The sequence below is a fragment of the Cebidichthys violaceus genome, unplaced genomic scaffold (assembly GCF_023349555.1).
Source record: "Cebidichthys violaceus isolate CVI_PGR_0920_01 unplaced genomic scaffold, fCebVio1.0.p SCAF_14, whole genome shotgun sequence".
NCBI classification, from domain to species: domain Eukaryota; kingdom Metazoa; phylum Chordata; class Actinopteri; order Perciformes; family Stichaeidae; genus Cebidichthys; species Cebidichthys violaceus.
In genome coordinates, this window is record NW_027176307.1 from 12,310,676 (window position 1) to 12,327,580 (window position 16,905).

The window sequence follows — 16,905 nt, forward strand, 5'->3', positions numbered from 1 at the left end:
TTTCCATTAAGGTGTGAATACGGGGCCGCGCGCGTGTGTGTGTGTGTGTACGTGTGCTCACAAGCGGCCTTTTATCGGAAGAGCTCGGCTCGTCGAGTCGAGGGTCAGCTGGAGCAGAGTGGGAGCTGATTCGCTGCCAGGGCTCAGATGACTGATGGATGTCCAGGGTGAGAGAGGCCATTAGAGCTTTACAGACAACACTTCCCTTCTCACTGACCCGCTCTGCGTCTGATAAACTGTCTCTGTCATGGATTGTGATGACTGCTCTTTTTTTTTTTTTTTTTTTTTTGTGTGGCAACAGACGTTCCTGGCACAGAAAATGGATGCGTCTGTCCTTTTTCATGCTTGTTTGATAAGCCTGCAATACACTCATTTTGTCGGTTTAGGTACTTTCAGACGCAACGGTAACATCCCTAAACACTCTCACAGATTGCAATAGTAATGCAACGTAATGCTTTTTTTTTTTTTTTTTTTCCTGTGCATACAAGTGCTTGTGAGACTGTTTGTGTGTAAAAGTGAGAAACCAAACAAGTATTTGTGTGTCTGTGTGAGAACAGTCTTGAAAGCTCTTGTGAAGTTATACGGAGGCAGACAAAGCGAGGAAGTTTAGCTACTGGTCATTGTTCAAGTGCTTCGTTAGGTAACACTAATAGATGGTCCGTCTGTGTGTGTGTGTGTGTGTGTGTGTGTGTGTGTGTGTGTGTGTGTGTGTGTACACCATCGGGTCCATTCAGGGAATTGTGCAGCACTCACACGGGGGCCTGAGGTGTCTCTCACCTCTCCCCCACACACTCTCCCACGCTCGGCGGCCTTTATTCACACGCCCGCCCCGAGGACAAGCCTCACCTCTGTCTCTCCCGCTAACAGACAGGACCGGGCGCTGATCTGAAATCAGTATCAGGCCTCTCGGTCCGTCTGGTCTCCCACTTGTTTCTCAGCCTCGGTAGGAAGGAAGTGACCCAACGCGCCGGCACCCGTCCTCCGCCGAACACATTGTTGCCACATCAAGGCCCAGATATGTACAGTAGCCCGGCTGAAGTTTCCCACCCTCCTCCCCCCCTCCCTCCTCTGCGCTCCCAGCCCCACACCTTTTTTAGAACAAATGGCAGAGCTGAATGACTGTTTGTTTTGAGCGCCATGGCGTGAGTACGGCTGCCCACTGATATCGACGGAGGAATCTAATCAGAGGACTTATTAAGAAGCCGTAGAGGAGGAAAAAACAATCGAGGCCGGAATGTCTTGAACCTCAAATTTATTTGTTTTTGATGTGATAGCAGAATTCCCCTTCAGGAAATATATTTTTCATTCTAAAAAAAGAATGCGCTTTCTTCTCTATGCTCATGATATCGATATCGACGATTTATGTGCACCTGATCACAGAGAAAGCAAGATGCATGCTGGGTAGCATCGGCCATGAATTGAACTAGTCTGATCCACCAGGACAGGAGAAGAGGGTTCTGACTATAACCACATTCCAGGCTTGTTTGTTAGCTAAAATCGCTGCAGTTCTGCTGGTCATCTCGCTTTCGCTCTCTGGAAAAAAACCCTCACATATGGACAAATTTCCTGCCGAGAAATGTTATGAGTCAGGTTAAAGATTAGCTTGAAAGGAAATCGTTTTTTGCGTGCTGTGGGATTATTTGCAGAACATTCCAGTGTGACACGGAAATAACCTTTCCTCGTTGTCCGTGTGGCCCCCGCGTCGCTTTCAGTAATTAGAAGGGACCTCTCCACAAAATGACAGCCTTCTCGCTATAGCGCCGACTGTTGGCTCTCTTTCTACCTTTTGTTGTGAGCTGAAAGTTGACCGCCACCACTAGTGCTGCGGAGGAGGAGGAAGAGGAAGAGGAGGGTATGTGTGTGAAGGAGACGGTAAAGGACTTGTTGTGCAACTTGTTTTCACTGACTGTATTTGAAGGCACATCTGTGAATCAATCAGACTAGAGAGAGAGAGAGAGAGAGAGAGAGAGAGAGAGAGAGAGAGAGAGAGAGAGAGAGAGAGAGAGAGAGAGAGAGAGAGAGAGAGGCCGGTCTGGCAGCCCACATCAGGCTGTGGGAAATGCAGTTCTGCCTTCCTGCCCCTTCAAAGAAACTCTGCTCTCCAGCAAAATGGCAGGAAGCTTCCCCGGGCCCTCCGATAGACGGGCACAGCAGAAAACAACACAGACGGCCAGCCTCACCACACCACCCCGTCTGACTCTGCCCCTCTCAATGTGCATTAAAACTGGCACCGGTTACCGTCTGTGGAATTCAGCTTTTCTTTTTGGCAGAGAGAGAAAGAGAAAGGGAAAAAAAGCATCCAGCCAAGTGTGTAAAGGGATAGAGATTTTGTTTTGCTTTCCTCGTCCAACTTATGGTTATTAATGTGTCCCACAAGATGGAAAAGCGTGTTCACTGCTTCTTCAGAAACTTGAATCCCAAAGTAGACTGAAGGGGGAGACATTAGCCACATTATACCTATGTGACGGTACCTTTTGAACATGGACGCCAAGTAGTATGTCTCTCCCTGTCTCTTGGCCATCCAGCTTTCATCTGTGGTGTGTGTGTGTGTGTGTGTGTGTGTGTGTGTGTGTGTGTGTGTGTGTGTGTGTGTGTGTCTCGAGTCAGCGCTGGCCTCGGGTAACTAGCAGTAATCTGTCTTAATGACAGAGTTCACCGTGGGCTGCTGTGGTGTGGTGAGATTGCCCCGCGACTGTCTGTCTCTTCCCCTGCTTAACGACTCCTAGAGGAACCGAGAGAAGTGCTCCCCTTGCATGTTTGAGGGGAGACCGTGATGCATTAGTTCCATATATACACACACACACACACACACACACACACAGATATATATATATATATATACACACAAACAGTCCTTTCTGTCACAAGTGGTTCCGCAGACACATTTCGGGGCTTTGAGGAATGTTCTCCCGATGCCGTGCTCTAGATGCAGACGCATCTTTTATTTTGTTTAGCATCTGTGAAGCGTCACCGAGCCCTAAACAAGAAGCTGAAAAAAAAAAAAAATCTCCTGCTTTCTGTCGGCCCACTTTGCTCCCCAGCATCCGAAAAAACCTCCCCGCTGGCATCTGGCTCTTAGCTATACTGATGCTGGAGCTGCGAGGAAAATTAAGTTTGAGTCTGTTTTTTTGTCAATACGCGCAGAAGCAGCAAAGTAGTGTCGGGCTAATATTTCCATCATCAGCGGTGCTGAACAAGTGTTGCCCATTGACTTATTGATCGCACAGTGTAATGTATCATTATACAGTGAGGGGCTGACGCTCGAGTCGATCTCTGATCCGACCTGCTCCGTGGCCCCCCATCTGTCTCTCTTTCTCACATAACCATCCATCTATCTTCTTTCATCAGCTCTTGACTTTTTTTTTTTTTTTTTTTTTTTTGCTGCTGCTGTTCATCTCCTCCTTTTCGATCGCATCTGGTCCGCTTCCCCTTCCCCGTTTTTTTTTTTTTTTTTGGGGAGGGGCGGCTCCGCTCTCGGCTTTTGGCAGCAGCAGAGGGGACAGGACAGGACGGAAGATTGCAGTGGCGTATTAATGAAATTAGCGTCGTAGTTGGTTTGGGAGTATCAGGCGCCAGGCACCGGGGCTGGGCCGGGGTTAATTAGCTGGCAGCAGGCCTCTAATTGGGTCAGGACCGTGTCAGGCCCCTGGCTCTGGCCCTACAGGGATTGGATTACACTGTCGGGGGACAGACAGCAGGGGGAGGGAGAGAGGGTGTAGTGGCGGAGGAGGGAAGGAAGGATCGAGAGGGAGCTGGAGGGCGCAGTGGATGTGGTGGAAAGGGGGGGGGAGAGAGAGAGGAGGGACAGGGGAGTGTAGCTTAATCTGCCAGCAGGAGGTACGGAGAGGAGGCGGAGATGGGGAGGGCTGGCCGGGTGAATACCGCAGTTAGACTGGATTGGATTTTGGCGGGTGGAGGGGCGGGGAGGGGGGGAAGCAGGGCAGGTGGTGAAGCTTGATATGTGTATCCATAGCAACAGCAGAGTGGTGTGACACCACATGGGATTTGCTTGTGTTTTTGGGGTGTGGTCTCAACGCAGTCCTTGTCCTCGTCAGTCCACAATTAGAAAGTTGTTGTTTTTGTCTTTTGTAGTTAAAATTCTGGATGTAATCAGAATCCTGAGACATTATGGAGACGTGGGGGGAAAGGGGGGACGCCCTGATACCTGATGCTGGTCTAATCCATTTCGGTGCGTTTGAATCCACATTTTATTTGACCTCTCACGCATTCAGAAAAGGATCCCAAATGTCCTGCTGTTTGGTTTACATCTAGCTTCATATGATCAGACTGCGTTGACTGATTTTGACTGATATTCAATTTGAACGACTCTTGAAGGCCAATTCATTCTAAGCGCCGAACGAGTTAGACGTACAGACGTTTTAATCCTTCTAAGCGCTCCATAATTCACGTTACATGAATGGTTTATTACATCCAGTCCACGCTTATGACCAACGGTCGAGCATCTCACTGCAGCCACATGTAGCTTATAATGTGAGCCATAAGTGTTGCGTTGGAACGAGACAGACCTCCAAAGCCCTCCCAAAAATCCCAATTATTCATTTCCTTGGCTCGGCTTCATAGGGTATGGCAGCGATATTTAGAAATAGGGATTTTCTATATGCAGCTCTAAATGTTTTGAACTCGGCCACCTCTCTCTCTCTCTCTCTCTCTCTCTCTCTCTCTCTCTCTCTCTCTCTCTCTCTCTCTCTCTCTCTCCGTAAAGCCACATCGCTGGGATTTAGGGAGTTTGGATAGTTGCAGGGGCCAGACGGCCTCGCCATTTCTGTTGGACATCTGTTTCCCTGCCTTTCCTTTGATAATGTAGCATCTTTCTTTGTTCCACTCAGTTCTCCGTTATGCTAAAAGCAACCGCGTTTCAAATATGTCAGTGATCAGATGAGGACGGAAAGATCAAAATGCAGGAGCAGTCATAGGCAAATGTCACAAGGTGGCTTTCTTAATCCAGGCATAAACAAAAGGATTACCGCGGCTGACATGTCTCTTAATACAGAAATAATAGCATCTAACTGCTTAATATGGGATTTTCAGATTTACAGTTTTTACCCTTCAAGAATTAGATTAAATACATACCCCGTTCAGCCCTGTTTGGCCACAGAAATCCTTAGATAGGGGCTTTAACCCATCTTCAAACATGACATAGGAGTCTGGAGGCTTAAATACATGATCTACTAGAATCGGATTGGTGGCAGCGCTTGAGCAATATTGCTTTTTTTCATATGAGCATTCTGCGTCTTTGCCAAGCGGTGGTTTGCATCTGGGTGGTTGGTGTCGCGGTCCGCGGCGCTGCCTGGTGCCCTTGACTGAGCAGCGGCCCTTGGTTTGAGTGGCACCTGTGGTGAGTGCCCCCCCCCCCCCCCCCCCCCCCGAGTCTGAATTTAACCACGACATCGCCGCCGCCGCCGCCGCCACCGTGCTAATAGCGGCCCCGCTGCAGCCGGAGCCACCGCAGACCCCCTTTCACTCTCCGTCTGGACCTTTTTTTTTTTCTTCGCCGCACATGTCTAATCCTCCTCGCGTCTCACGCTCTCGCTTCCTTCTACTTTTCAGTTGCCCCACTTTCTCGACGCCACGGCCAATTATAGGCCTTTGATGGCAGGATACGGCGCTTGTGTACCTCAGGGAGTGCGGTGCGCTGGTCTCTTGGTGCATACCGAAATGAGCCACAGCAATCTGAAACAACTGCATACCTAGTAAATCCATAGTTATGTTGGATCTGGTTCAGATTTAGTTTATTGTCTCTTGCCTGCAGTGTGTTTTCGGAAACTTTTAGTATCCCCCATGTCCATTTTCCCCTTCTTTTCCCTCCACCTCTCATCCTTTTAGTTCATTTCATCTCAGCTGTTTTTATTTACTCTGAGGACTGACAACAGTATTGTTGATTCAGAACTCGTCCTGTCAACACTTAGCCGGCTCTAGGACTGTGTGACGGGCTGACACCGCTCCACAGTGACCTGTAGGTGAGCGCTCCAATACTCCCCCAGAGTGTTTCCCCTGTTCATCTGTTCTATTAGTTCCTCTTTAACACCTCTACAGGGCCTGACCTCTTTTTTTTTTTTTTTTTTTTTGGGGTGTGGGGGGACAATACTAAAGGGTCACAGGTCAGGGTTCAGTCTGAGTACACATTAGCATAGAATGCTACTGGTTTAAATAGAGAAAGATCCAGTTTGTGAGTGCTGTTGGATCAAGGAGCGTACTGTAGCGCATGTTATTGTTTTTATGATTTCTTATCCGGGTTTTTCACGTATTGTTGTAGGAAGTTGTCATATTCATGTATTATCGCAGCCTCAGTTCGGATCGTGTGTTTGGGATTAATGGAACGGCATTTAAACGCGGTTGGTTACATTACGTTGACAAAGCAAGGAAACGGGACTGGGAAATATTTAGAAGGCCAGGTTTTGGCTATACAAAAGGGGCTTGGGAACAAGTGTCCGACTGGTGTGCGAGACGGCCGAGCCTGACTCTCCCACAGGGACTCTCTTGTAACCCCGGGCCCCGACCCCGTCACCCGACCCCTCGGACCCGGCCCGAAGGTTCTCCTCGCTCCGGGTCGCGACCCCCGTGGTCAAACACCATAGTGTGCCTGTCGCCCGGGTCGATGGCGGCCCCGGCCCTTGTCTCATTCTGCCATTGTGCCAGATGACGTTAATTCCTCATCAGCTGGACGTGGAAGGGACCACTTCAACAGCAGACCCTGGATCGGATTGCTCCCCATTTGCTCTCTGAGCACCTGATGTGGGGCTGGCAGTGATGCGACCAAGACCAACTGCCGGGCCTATTTGTTCGTCTTTTGTGCCATTGTGTGAGATGGAGTGTAAATCACTTTTTCTCACAATTTCTCTCTCCTTGTTCTCTCTCTCTCTCTCTCTCTCTCTCTCTCTCTCTCTCTCTCTCTCTCTCTCTCTCTCTCATTCTCCATCTCTCTCTCTCTCTTATTCTCCATCTCTCTCTTTCTCTTTCTCTCTCTCTCTCATTCTCCATCTCTCTCTCTCTCTCTCTCTCTCTCTCTCCATCACTCTCTCTGTGCTCTCATCAGCAGTCCAGTCAATAAGGGCGCATGCTTTATTTAAACAATCACCAGATTAGAGACAGATTTAGGAGTATTGATCCCCGGGCTGATCCCTCTCTGGTGAAAGGGTCTTTATCCCGGACAATACGGTCTTACTGGAGACTCGTATTGATCAGGGAAGAGTTAATAACCTCTGAATTGATGGGGCTGCTTTTCTGTATTCTGCCAGAACGCAGACATATGAAAGAAATCAAGTAAAAACGATACATTAGGTAATAAAGGAAAAGATTGACATGACACTTGGACACAAGAGAAAGGCAGTTTCAACAATCTCACCGTGTCAAATGCTTCTCATCAGTTACTCGCGGTACTTTGGGTTTTCACGTCTTTTTTTTCTCTCTTCTTCTTTTTAGATAAGGAGAGCCTGATCACGGAAAGCGGCAAGCTCCACACCTTGGATATCCTGTTGAGTCGGCTAAAGACCCACGGACACAGAGTCCTCATCTACTCCCAAATGACCCGCATGATAGACCTGCTGGAGGTATGAACACACGCGCACACACACACACACACACGCACACACACACACACACACACACACACACACACACACACAACTACCACTAATCAATCCCAAAAAAGGGCAAATCTTGCCCTCTGAAAACACACCTTTAATTTGTCATTTGCATATTACCCGCGTCGCTCCGAGCCAGTTGTTGAACTGGTCGGCTTCCACTAGCGAGGCATTGAGCTCTAGTACCTCTAATCAGCCTGCCTGTCCCTCGTTAGCGCACTCATTAGACGGATAATTAACAGGTCAAGGCTAATTAGCGGGGTCTCATCTGCAGGGGAGGCAGCCAGATGGGAGGGATGACTGGAAGGAATGAGGAAAGAGGCGAGGTGGAGGCTAGAGGGGCCGATGGGAGTGGCATGGCCTTGGGGTTAGAAGAGAGAGAAATTCTGCAGAAGACAAAGGTAGTTTTTAGAGAGGGGAGAAAAGAGGGGAGGAAAGATCGACATTAATGAGAAACTCCAGGGTGATTTTTAGGGACTTTTATCTACAGAGGATAAGTGATCTAAGCTGCTTGGATGGGCACAAAGTCAACACCGGTACGTCAGCATACTGTTGAGTTATGAACAAGGACAACCACTGCGTCAAACACAGATCTGTTTAACATCCTTGGCTAGCTGTAATCTGTTTCGAGGTCGGGTGTCAATCAGGTTGAAGTTAAAATAATTTGTGAAATCTTGAGTCACCGCACTCCGAAGGAAAGCAACTCTGCCGCTGATCACGTGTCGACAGCCTCGGCGCAATAGACTATTGTTGCCTGCCTAGTTGTTGCAAACATCACTATGGAGCCAAAAGGCCTCTGGCATGATGTCACTGGGAACTCCTTCCCCATTCACACGGCGCAGTGCTTGTGTCCACAGCCAGATCTTTTGATGGCAGATGGACCCGGGCCCAGGTGGTTAAGGACTGTCTTCCTGTGTGTCTGGGAAACGGTGGGATTGCCTAGTGTTTGAGTTTGTAGGAAAACAGCGACGGGAAGAGTGTTCAAGGCGGCTTAGATAACGCAGGCGTCTTAAATTCTGTGTTATGTTTATAGAGTATTTAATTCATACAGGAGGATACAGAAAACGAGCTTTAGCATGTGGAGATATTAAACGACCAATATCTGATAGAGGATTTTGGCCGTACTGATCGGGTTAATGTTCTTCTCACTGACTGCCCCACCAAGGTATGTTCTCCAGCTAATGAGGCACTTTTACAGTATAAGTGACCTCATACAGTCATGTGGGGCTGTGACAGCGTCTCCTTTAACTGCCGGGTTAAAGAGATTCACCGATGACATCATGTATTCTCCCACTCTGGCTTCAGTTTTCCTAGATCGTATAGTATCTTTGGATGAAACATTCCGCAGATGGAGTTGATTTTCTGAACACGAGAGTGCGAAGGAGAGGCTGATGCTAATCTCCGTCATCAGCGCCATTGTTTTCGTCGCCGGTCGGCCGCCCCGGTTCTTCTGGTGACACCGCGTAGTCGGATGATGGATCGCTGAGGTCCGGGTGGCCTGACATAAAAAAAATAAAAAAAATAACATTGTTGAATTTCTCTGGCAGCGGCCTGATAGTGGAGCAGGACCGCCGAGTCGCTCGCCCTCCCAGGCTTGAGTTGTGTGTCTGCGGCTGCTCAGACAGCGCTGCGAGTCTGCAATGCCCACAGTGACTCGTTGGTGCTGCAGCCAGAAAATCAGCAGCAGAGTTGTGTTTACGGAGTGGAATGCAGGGATCCATTACGCGATTCAAAGCATGGATGAGGCTGTGATTGTTTTATGATACATTCTGACTAAATACAAAGAAATAGTGAGTTTTATTTTTCGTTAACTTTGGAGGCTCTGATGGATGGGATGGTGTTGCAGTCTTCTGTCATGGTCCATGTCCGTGCAGTCGTCTGAACCGGGACGCTGTTCTTAAGCTACTGCGAGTCCACGTCTCCTGTCTACTGTATATGAAATCCCTTTAAGGAGCACTCCAGCGATTCAGCGGTTCCCTCCTTTAATACTGTGGGACTCGTAGGTAAACGGCACGAAACCAAAAGGATCCAAATCGGTGCAGCACAACCAGCGACGTCGTCTTTTGTGTTCCATGCCTTGTTATTATTGTATTTATTAGACTTTGCGCAGCTGCCTTTGGAGTTACAAAAGGCTTCATTCAACTTCCTCCTCAAGACCCGTAAACACACTTTGATGAGCGAAATCAGTGGAGTCCTTGAAGTTAATTGTATCTCTCAAACCAGTTGTTCTGTTGGTAGAATATGTTGTAATTGTATATATATTATGGCAGTGAAAAACAATTATGACACGCTGATGTGAAATGCAACACACCCAATGTTGGCAATCTACACTGTTTGTGCTGGCAAATATGTATCCATAGTGCCACACTTACATGTTCTCTTCTTTTTATGAAGTATTTTTAGCGCTTGGGAACCGACCGTTCACTGGGACACTATGTTCCCAACCTAAGAACCGCAATAAATACACACTGTGTTTCTTGACTTTGGGGGCTCGTTATTGTTTGGGAAGTGGAGAACAAACTGGCGGCCACGCCTTGCTTTTTTTAGTTGTTTTTTTTTTTTTTTTTTTTGCACATCCAAGTGCCAACTCTGAGGGTTTTAAATACATTTGAGCAGAGGCATGATATTAGACGGGAAAGAGGAAACGTCGTCATGCTTTTAAACACATGTCTCTCCTCCCATACATCATTTCAGGTTTGTTGTTTTGTTTTTCCTGAATCTGTTCTATAATAGGCTGCTGACAGGTGGTTGAACAAGATTAACATGCTGACCAGTTACAGGTTGAACTTTCCAACGGAACGCGTTACAAAACCGGTGAAAGACTGCAGGAATGAAGCCGTGTCACTTATGATTAACACCGACCCCAAACAAAATAGGAGAGAAAATTGCCAGCTGTTGAGGTAAAGGTTTTCAGTGTGGCAGCACTCTCTGAGAAAGTCCACGCCGGGACCCGACGAGCTTTAAATCATGTCGGCGGAAGGTTGCAGAGATTGTAGCTTCGCTCGAGTCTGAGAGGCCTCAGATCTACTTCTGAAACCCCCCCCCCCCCCCCCCCCCATCTCATTTTCTTTTAAGATTAGGAAGGCTGAGCAAGGACATTCTGTAAGAGCAACAATATCTGCAACATCCTGCTGGCAAGCCTATCAAAACCCAATTCAACAAGGTTAGCAAGCGTTTTGGGGCGAGCGCCGGGCTAATGGTCCCTAATGTAGTGTTCACTCGGAGCAGATGGGGCTGCTGGGAACAGAGCCAGTGAGGGCAAGCCCTGCCGGGACTGAGGCCCCGAGAGTCATGACGGGGGTTCGGAGGGTCACAGAAAAACATACCGTCAAATCATGGATATCGTTGTTAATGATTGCGAGGGGTGAGTCGTGATGTGCGCCAGTGTTTGTGGCCGGCTCATTGGCTTTTTTGGGGGGCACTGACATGTTTGAGTGAGGAGGTCAGGGCAGTGCTTAAAGAGAGATCAACATGTCACCTCATCACTGCTGTTGCACTTAAAGAACCCCTCCCTTCAGACCTAACACCCCCCCCCCACACACACACACACACACACACACACACACACACACACACACACACAACACACAGACACAGCTTAGCAGACATTTGGGGGGATTTGAGTATCAAATTCTGCGTTTGTCAGTGTCTCTCTGGGCTGGGATTGAGGTTTCAACTCCGTTAAATGTGCATAAGAAATGTGGGATTTTGATATTTTGGACTTTAAAGTTTCTGTCATGCTGATCTTCTTACATTTTCAGATTAGCGTTTCTCAGCAGGTAGACCTGCAGGGCTTCTCTGCTCCTCGGAGAAAGACTCAAGTAGCTGTGCGTGTTTGAGAAGTTATTAACTTCAGAAATAACATTTTCAGATTCCAGTTTCTTCAAGTTTGGATGACGAGAGGTTTTTAGGTTTGTGGGGTTCAAAATGAAAACTAAAGGTGATCCAGGAAGGTCTAGTTCAAATCCACGAATTCAAAAGCCTTATTCATGAACTCCATGCAGCACTGGATCCAGTTCTTTTTATTGAAGCAGTTTAAAAAGTAACTGACAACTTATCTATAGCAAACATTTTCTAATATTTCAATCTTTGGAGACTCTCCCACTGAACTGGGGGGGGGGAATGAGTTCAACATCAAACAACTGTGTCATCGCTTTTCTTATTTATTTCCTCCCGTCTCTCCAGGAGTACATGGTTTATCGTAAGCACACCTACATGCGGCTCGATGGATCGTCCAAGATTTCTGAGCGCAGAGACATGGTGGCTGACTTCCAGAGCCGGTGGGGTAAAGATATGATCTACTGTGTGTGTGTGTGTGTGTGTGTGTGTGTGTGTGTGTGGTGCATGAAACCAAACACCGGCTTTTTGCCACTAACTAACTGTAAATCCGCTGTTTTGTATATCGCAGCAATCAGCAAGTGGTTTAATCTTACATGCGTACGTCCAAATGTGTTTGTGAGTGTATTTCCTAGTGACTCAACATGCTCTGGTTTACATTAGTGTTCAGTTCTTGCTGTGGGGGGGTGGGGGGTGGGGGGGTGGGGGGGGGGGGGGGGGGGGTGGGGCGGGGGGGGGGTGTGTAGGTGTAGGAGTTTGTGGTTTACCCGTTGGCTACATGTTTCATTTCAGTTTGCTGACAGGCTTAAAGTTCGGGGGTGACATTTTTTACATCGTAATGTTGTGCCATGATACTGTATATGGATATTTGTAAATGATATCTTTCCATTCTGTGCGTTTCCCCGTCCTCCACTCCCCCTCCCCCCCTCTGCAGGACGGACATCTTTGTCTTTCTGCTGAGTACGAGGGCTGGAGGGCTCGGCATTAACCTGACCGCTGCTGACACTGTGAGTCACCGACACACTGAAGGAAAAACACTGAGATGATGTAGTGTACATTCCCCGCCAAGTTCTCTTCTTTTACTGACAGAGTCGTAAAGATAGTTTGTGATGTTTCGATGTAATGACAATATAGTGTGTGTGTGTGTGTGTGTGTGTGTGTGTGTGTGTGTGTGTGTGTGTGTGTGTGTGTGCGTGCGCATTGCAGGGGGGGTTGATCATTCATATATAAATGATGATGTCTCGCTCTGTGTGTTTTGTCAGCATCTCTCAGCATAATCTCCCTTTGTGTCCCTAAAGCCCTGTTCAAGTGGGATTAGCTTTCATGACAATGACTTTGAAGTGACTGTTAACACGGGACATCTGTCTCGCTAACGCGGAGTTCACTTGGGAACTCGCACATTCCCCGTAATAGGTCCCAGGAATCACAGCGAAGGGGAGTCGTCGGTAAACGATAGCAATACAGCAGAAGAAGAAGAGAAAAAAAAGTAAAGTTTGAGATGCTTTCCTCCAGGTCATCTTCTACGACAGCGACTGGAACCCCACGGTGGACCAGCAGGCCATGGACAGAGCTCACAGGCTGGGTCAGACCAAGCAGGTCACCGTCTACCGCCTCATCTGTCAGGGGTCCATCGAGGAGAGGATCCTGCAGCGGGCCAAGGAGAAAAGCGAGGTCTGAACAAAATATGACAGATTCAATTATGCAAGTTTAAAAAAATAAATAAAAGTAAATGAACAAATGATTTGTTTTTTGTGTAATAAGATCCAAAGGGTGGTGATCTCTGGAGGCAACTTCAAACCAGACACGCTCAAACCCAAAGAGGTGGTCAGCCTGCTGTTGGACGACGACGAGCTGGAGAAGAAACGTGAGTATTTTAGGCATCTTTGTCTTCATTTAATTCTGTTTTTGTTTTTTTTTTTGCTCAAAAGCTAATCCTCAAAAAAAACAATAAAAAAAAAAAACCCATTGCGTCTTCTCCTGCAGTGCGCCAGAGACAGGACGAGAAGAGGCAGGTGGAAGAGTGCAGCAAGGTGAAGGAGCGCAAGAGGAAGAGGGAGAAATACGCCGAGAAGGTACAGCACAACATGATCAGCAGGAGCCTTCGTCTCGGTCTGCTGTCTGCAGAGCAAAGAGACGGGATGTGTAGAATAAGAACAAATGTGGGATGTGAAGTAGAAAAGAAATGAGGTGAGAAGGGAAGGAATGAGGTAGCGGAGGAGGAAAAGCAGAGGCTGCATTAACACCTTGCCAGTACTGACTCCAAACGTTCCCTAGAAGAAACACCTGCAGGGTTATTAGAATCAAAGGTTCACCCTCTTGTGAGCATGACTGAGCTCAGCAAACCTAATTGCATTCTGGATATTACATTTGAATATTTCTTATATATAAGTGTATATAATATATCCAAAAACAATGAGATTTGTTCTCTTGGAGTCTACAATTAAGTACGAACCATTCCTTTGAGATGCGGTTTAATGGTTGAGTTAACATCCGTTTCTAACCAGCAGAAGAAGAACGAGGAGACCGAAACCAAGAAGAAGAAGGAGGTGAACCTGGTCATCTCTCATGCGCCCTCGGCCGACAACTCCAACCTCTCTGCAGACGGAGACGACTCCTTCATCAGCGTTGAGATGGACTCGGCCATGCCCAGTCCCTTTAGTGAGGTGAGGGGACCCAGGGGGGGAGGAAGTAGAAGTGTCCTTTTATTGAAATGAAGGAAGTGGAAGAGGATGGAAATACTGTATATGACTGAATGTATGTTACAGAGAGTGGGAATGGCTGCTCCGTCAGGATGCTTTGGCGTGAATCCACATCCTTTTTTGGTTATCGATTCCTCCGTTTCCATGTTTTACTTTCTTCTGTCACTTCCGCTTCCCCTCCTTAATCTGACAATGTCCTCCTCTCTTCATCCTTACTTTCTACATCCTATCTATTCCATCCTTCCTTCTCTTCTTCCTGTGCCTCCTGTGCCTCCCGTCCTCCGATGCTCCCTTCCTTCTCCTCGTTGTTTCTTACATCGTTCCTCCGTTGTTTCCCTTTGCTGTACCGGCTCGGTTCACTCGTTCCCTGTGGTGCTAACCCCCCTGCTTGTGTGTGTGTGTGTGTGTGTGTGTGTGTGTGTGTGTGTGTGTGTGTGTGTGTGTGTGTGTGTGTGTGTGTGTGTGTGTGTGCGTGTGCGTGCGTGCTCCTGTGAACGACCAGATCTCCCTGAGCAGCGAGCTCCAGCCCGGCTCGTTACCTCCGGACGCCGACGCGGACGAGAGCAGCAGCGACATGCTGGTCATCGTGGACGATCCGGTGTCCTCTGCGCCTCAGTCTCGCGCCACCAACTCCCCCTCCTCTGTGTCTGGATCCGTCTCTGACAACATGAACGGTGAGCGGGAAAATAGCTTTCAGCCGAGCTTTGACCGCGAGTGAAACGATACACTGTTGCTGGTGCCTTATTCCAGGATCGTACACGAATGATTGAAAATGGGATATTGTCTTGTCAGTTTCCCCCAAAAATCTACTTTCAGCTTCAGCAATTGCAGTCTGTAAAATATGAACTCTTCTTATTATGCTACTAAATAGCGCTAACTCTTGGGTGATAGTCATTTCTGTCATGGAAATTGTCACATTTACACATTGATGGAAGTAACCAAGTACAGTTACTCAAGTACAAGTCATTTAGTACAATTCTGAGATACTTGAACTTCAGTATTACTATTTTATGCAACTTTAAACTTCTGCTCCGCTACATTTTAGAGGGAAATATTGTACTTTTTACTGCACTACATTTAACTGACATCTAGGATTACTGTTTCATTTGCAGATTTAAATCGTATATACAAAACATTTGATCATTTTTATAAAGCTTCAACAGCTATTAGCTTCAACAGTAAAACAATAAAATGCTGCTTAATGTATCTTCAAAGGATATTGTTAATGACATTAGTGCATAGCACTATTTAATAATCAATCACAACTAGAATACACGGTCAGAATGTTCATATTTGATGGCTTCCTAATTTCAGATAATCTCGCTACAATCTGTCGTTCTAAAAGCTCCAAATGTGCCAAATAAAAGCATAACCGGTGTGTTATCTGTGAGACGGAACGCTGTTGTAAAATCAAATCTGCGTGGCTCACATGTAGGTCATTACAGCACACAGGAGTCCTGCTTGTTACGTTCTCTTGCGTCCATTGAGGCAAGTAGTCTGTTACCTCACATGCACTACGCTGGTGATTACTTAGATTGAGGGGTTTTATTTTGCCCTCGCCGCAATGTTGTCGGTATGTTCCGTACTATGGGATCCAGATAGTTTGCATCGCTCGTACAGTATATCTGTACTTTGGCCGCGCTGCAATAAGGTAATCCCTCCTAAATACATGCTGCTCTGTGGGAACCCATTTGGGACGTTTGCCGCCATGTTAAGAGGCTCCTGCCAGGGAGATTATTAACAAAGCCCAGCGGGCTGGGAGGAAGTTGGTGCTTTCAGAGACGTGATGATAGGTTAGAAAGAGAGAATGATGGTTAGAATGAGGGAGCGATTGTGAAAAGGGAGGAAGGGTAAGATTTGGTCTTTGAGGGAGGTTAAGAGAGAGGGATTTGTGGGAGGGGACGGGTGTGAGTAAGGAGAATAGCCTCATCTCTCCTCAGAAAGAGCGTTGTTTATACAGTGTTTGCATGGAAACATGCAAAGAAAATGCAGACCAGTGGGGAGAGTAGGGAGTCAGAAAGAGGGGGAGAAGGTTCTGGAGGGATTAGGCACGTTACCAGTGAGGCAAACAGTTTGGAAAATGAGAGCAATGTTCAGTTTTTCGCCGTAGCCTGTACTTAGAGTAATGATGAGTAACGCTTAGTAGTAATTCTTCTGCATTACAGGAAAGATATCATGTCAGGGTCAAGGACTGCCTATATATGCCAAGCTTGCCAAACTTACTTTATTTATGTATCCTCTGTCTACAATACATATTTAAAGAACTTGTACTACATGTATCCTCTGTCTACAATATATATTCAAAGAACTTGTACTACTTGCTTTGGTACAAGGGTGGAAAAAAAACAGAACAAATTCTGATAGTTTTTACTTTCATGTGCTTTGCCTTCCTTTCCTCAGGAGTTTCAGCCTCGGAAACAATCAGTCCCGGCAGAGGCAGGTCTGGGCGGAGTCGGGGCCGGCCGAAAGGATCCGGAGGCGGGTCGAAGTCGGGAGGGAAAGGACGCGGACGCAAGTCAACGGCGGGCAGCGCGGCGGCCATGGCAGGAGCGATGGCCGGTGCGGCGGCTGCTTCTGCGGCAGCTTATGCTGCTTACGGTTACAGTGTTTCTAAAGGTTAGTGAATGTTGCGAATACGGCCGAGTTAAAGTAGGCGTCTCCAGGACATTTTGCCACGCTGTCACGCACACGCACACACACACACACACACACACACACACACACACACACACACACACACACACACACACACACAGTAACCATGCCTA

General features: G+C 47.4%; 1 protein-coding gene across 4 annotated transcripts in view; it reads left to right on the forward strand.

Annotated features, from left to right (window-relative positions):
• Positions 1–16,905, forward strand: part of ino80 (INO80 complex ATPase subunit) — a 33,410-nt gene that overhangs the window by 14,805 nt on the left and 1,700 nt on the right. For 2 of the 4 annotated variants that reach the window (XM_068708931.1, XM_068708933.1), the window contains exons 28-36: positions 7,441–7,568; positions 11,787–11,881; positions 12,373–12,445; positions 12,951–13,109; positions 13,200–13,302; positions 13,422–13,510; positions 13,943–14,101; positions 14,640–14,811; positions 16,538–16,753. In XM_068708931.1, the coding sequence (XP_068565032.1) occupies positions 7,441–7,568; positions 11,787–11,881; positions 12,373–12,445; positions 12,951–13,109; positions 13,200–13,302; positions 13,422–13,510; positions 13,943–14,101; positions 14,640–14,811; positions 16,538–16,753 (1,194 nt within the window). The remainder of the gene's footprint in view (positions 1–7,440; positions 7,569–11,786; positions 11,882–12,372; positions 12,446–12,950; positions 13,110–13,199; positions 13,303–13,421; positions 13,511–13,942; positions 14,102–14,639; positions 14,812–16,537; positions 16,754–16,905) is intronic. The other 2 variants (XM_068708932.1, XM_068708934.1) reach the window with 1 other exon arrangement.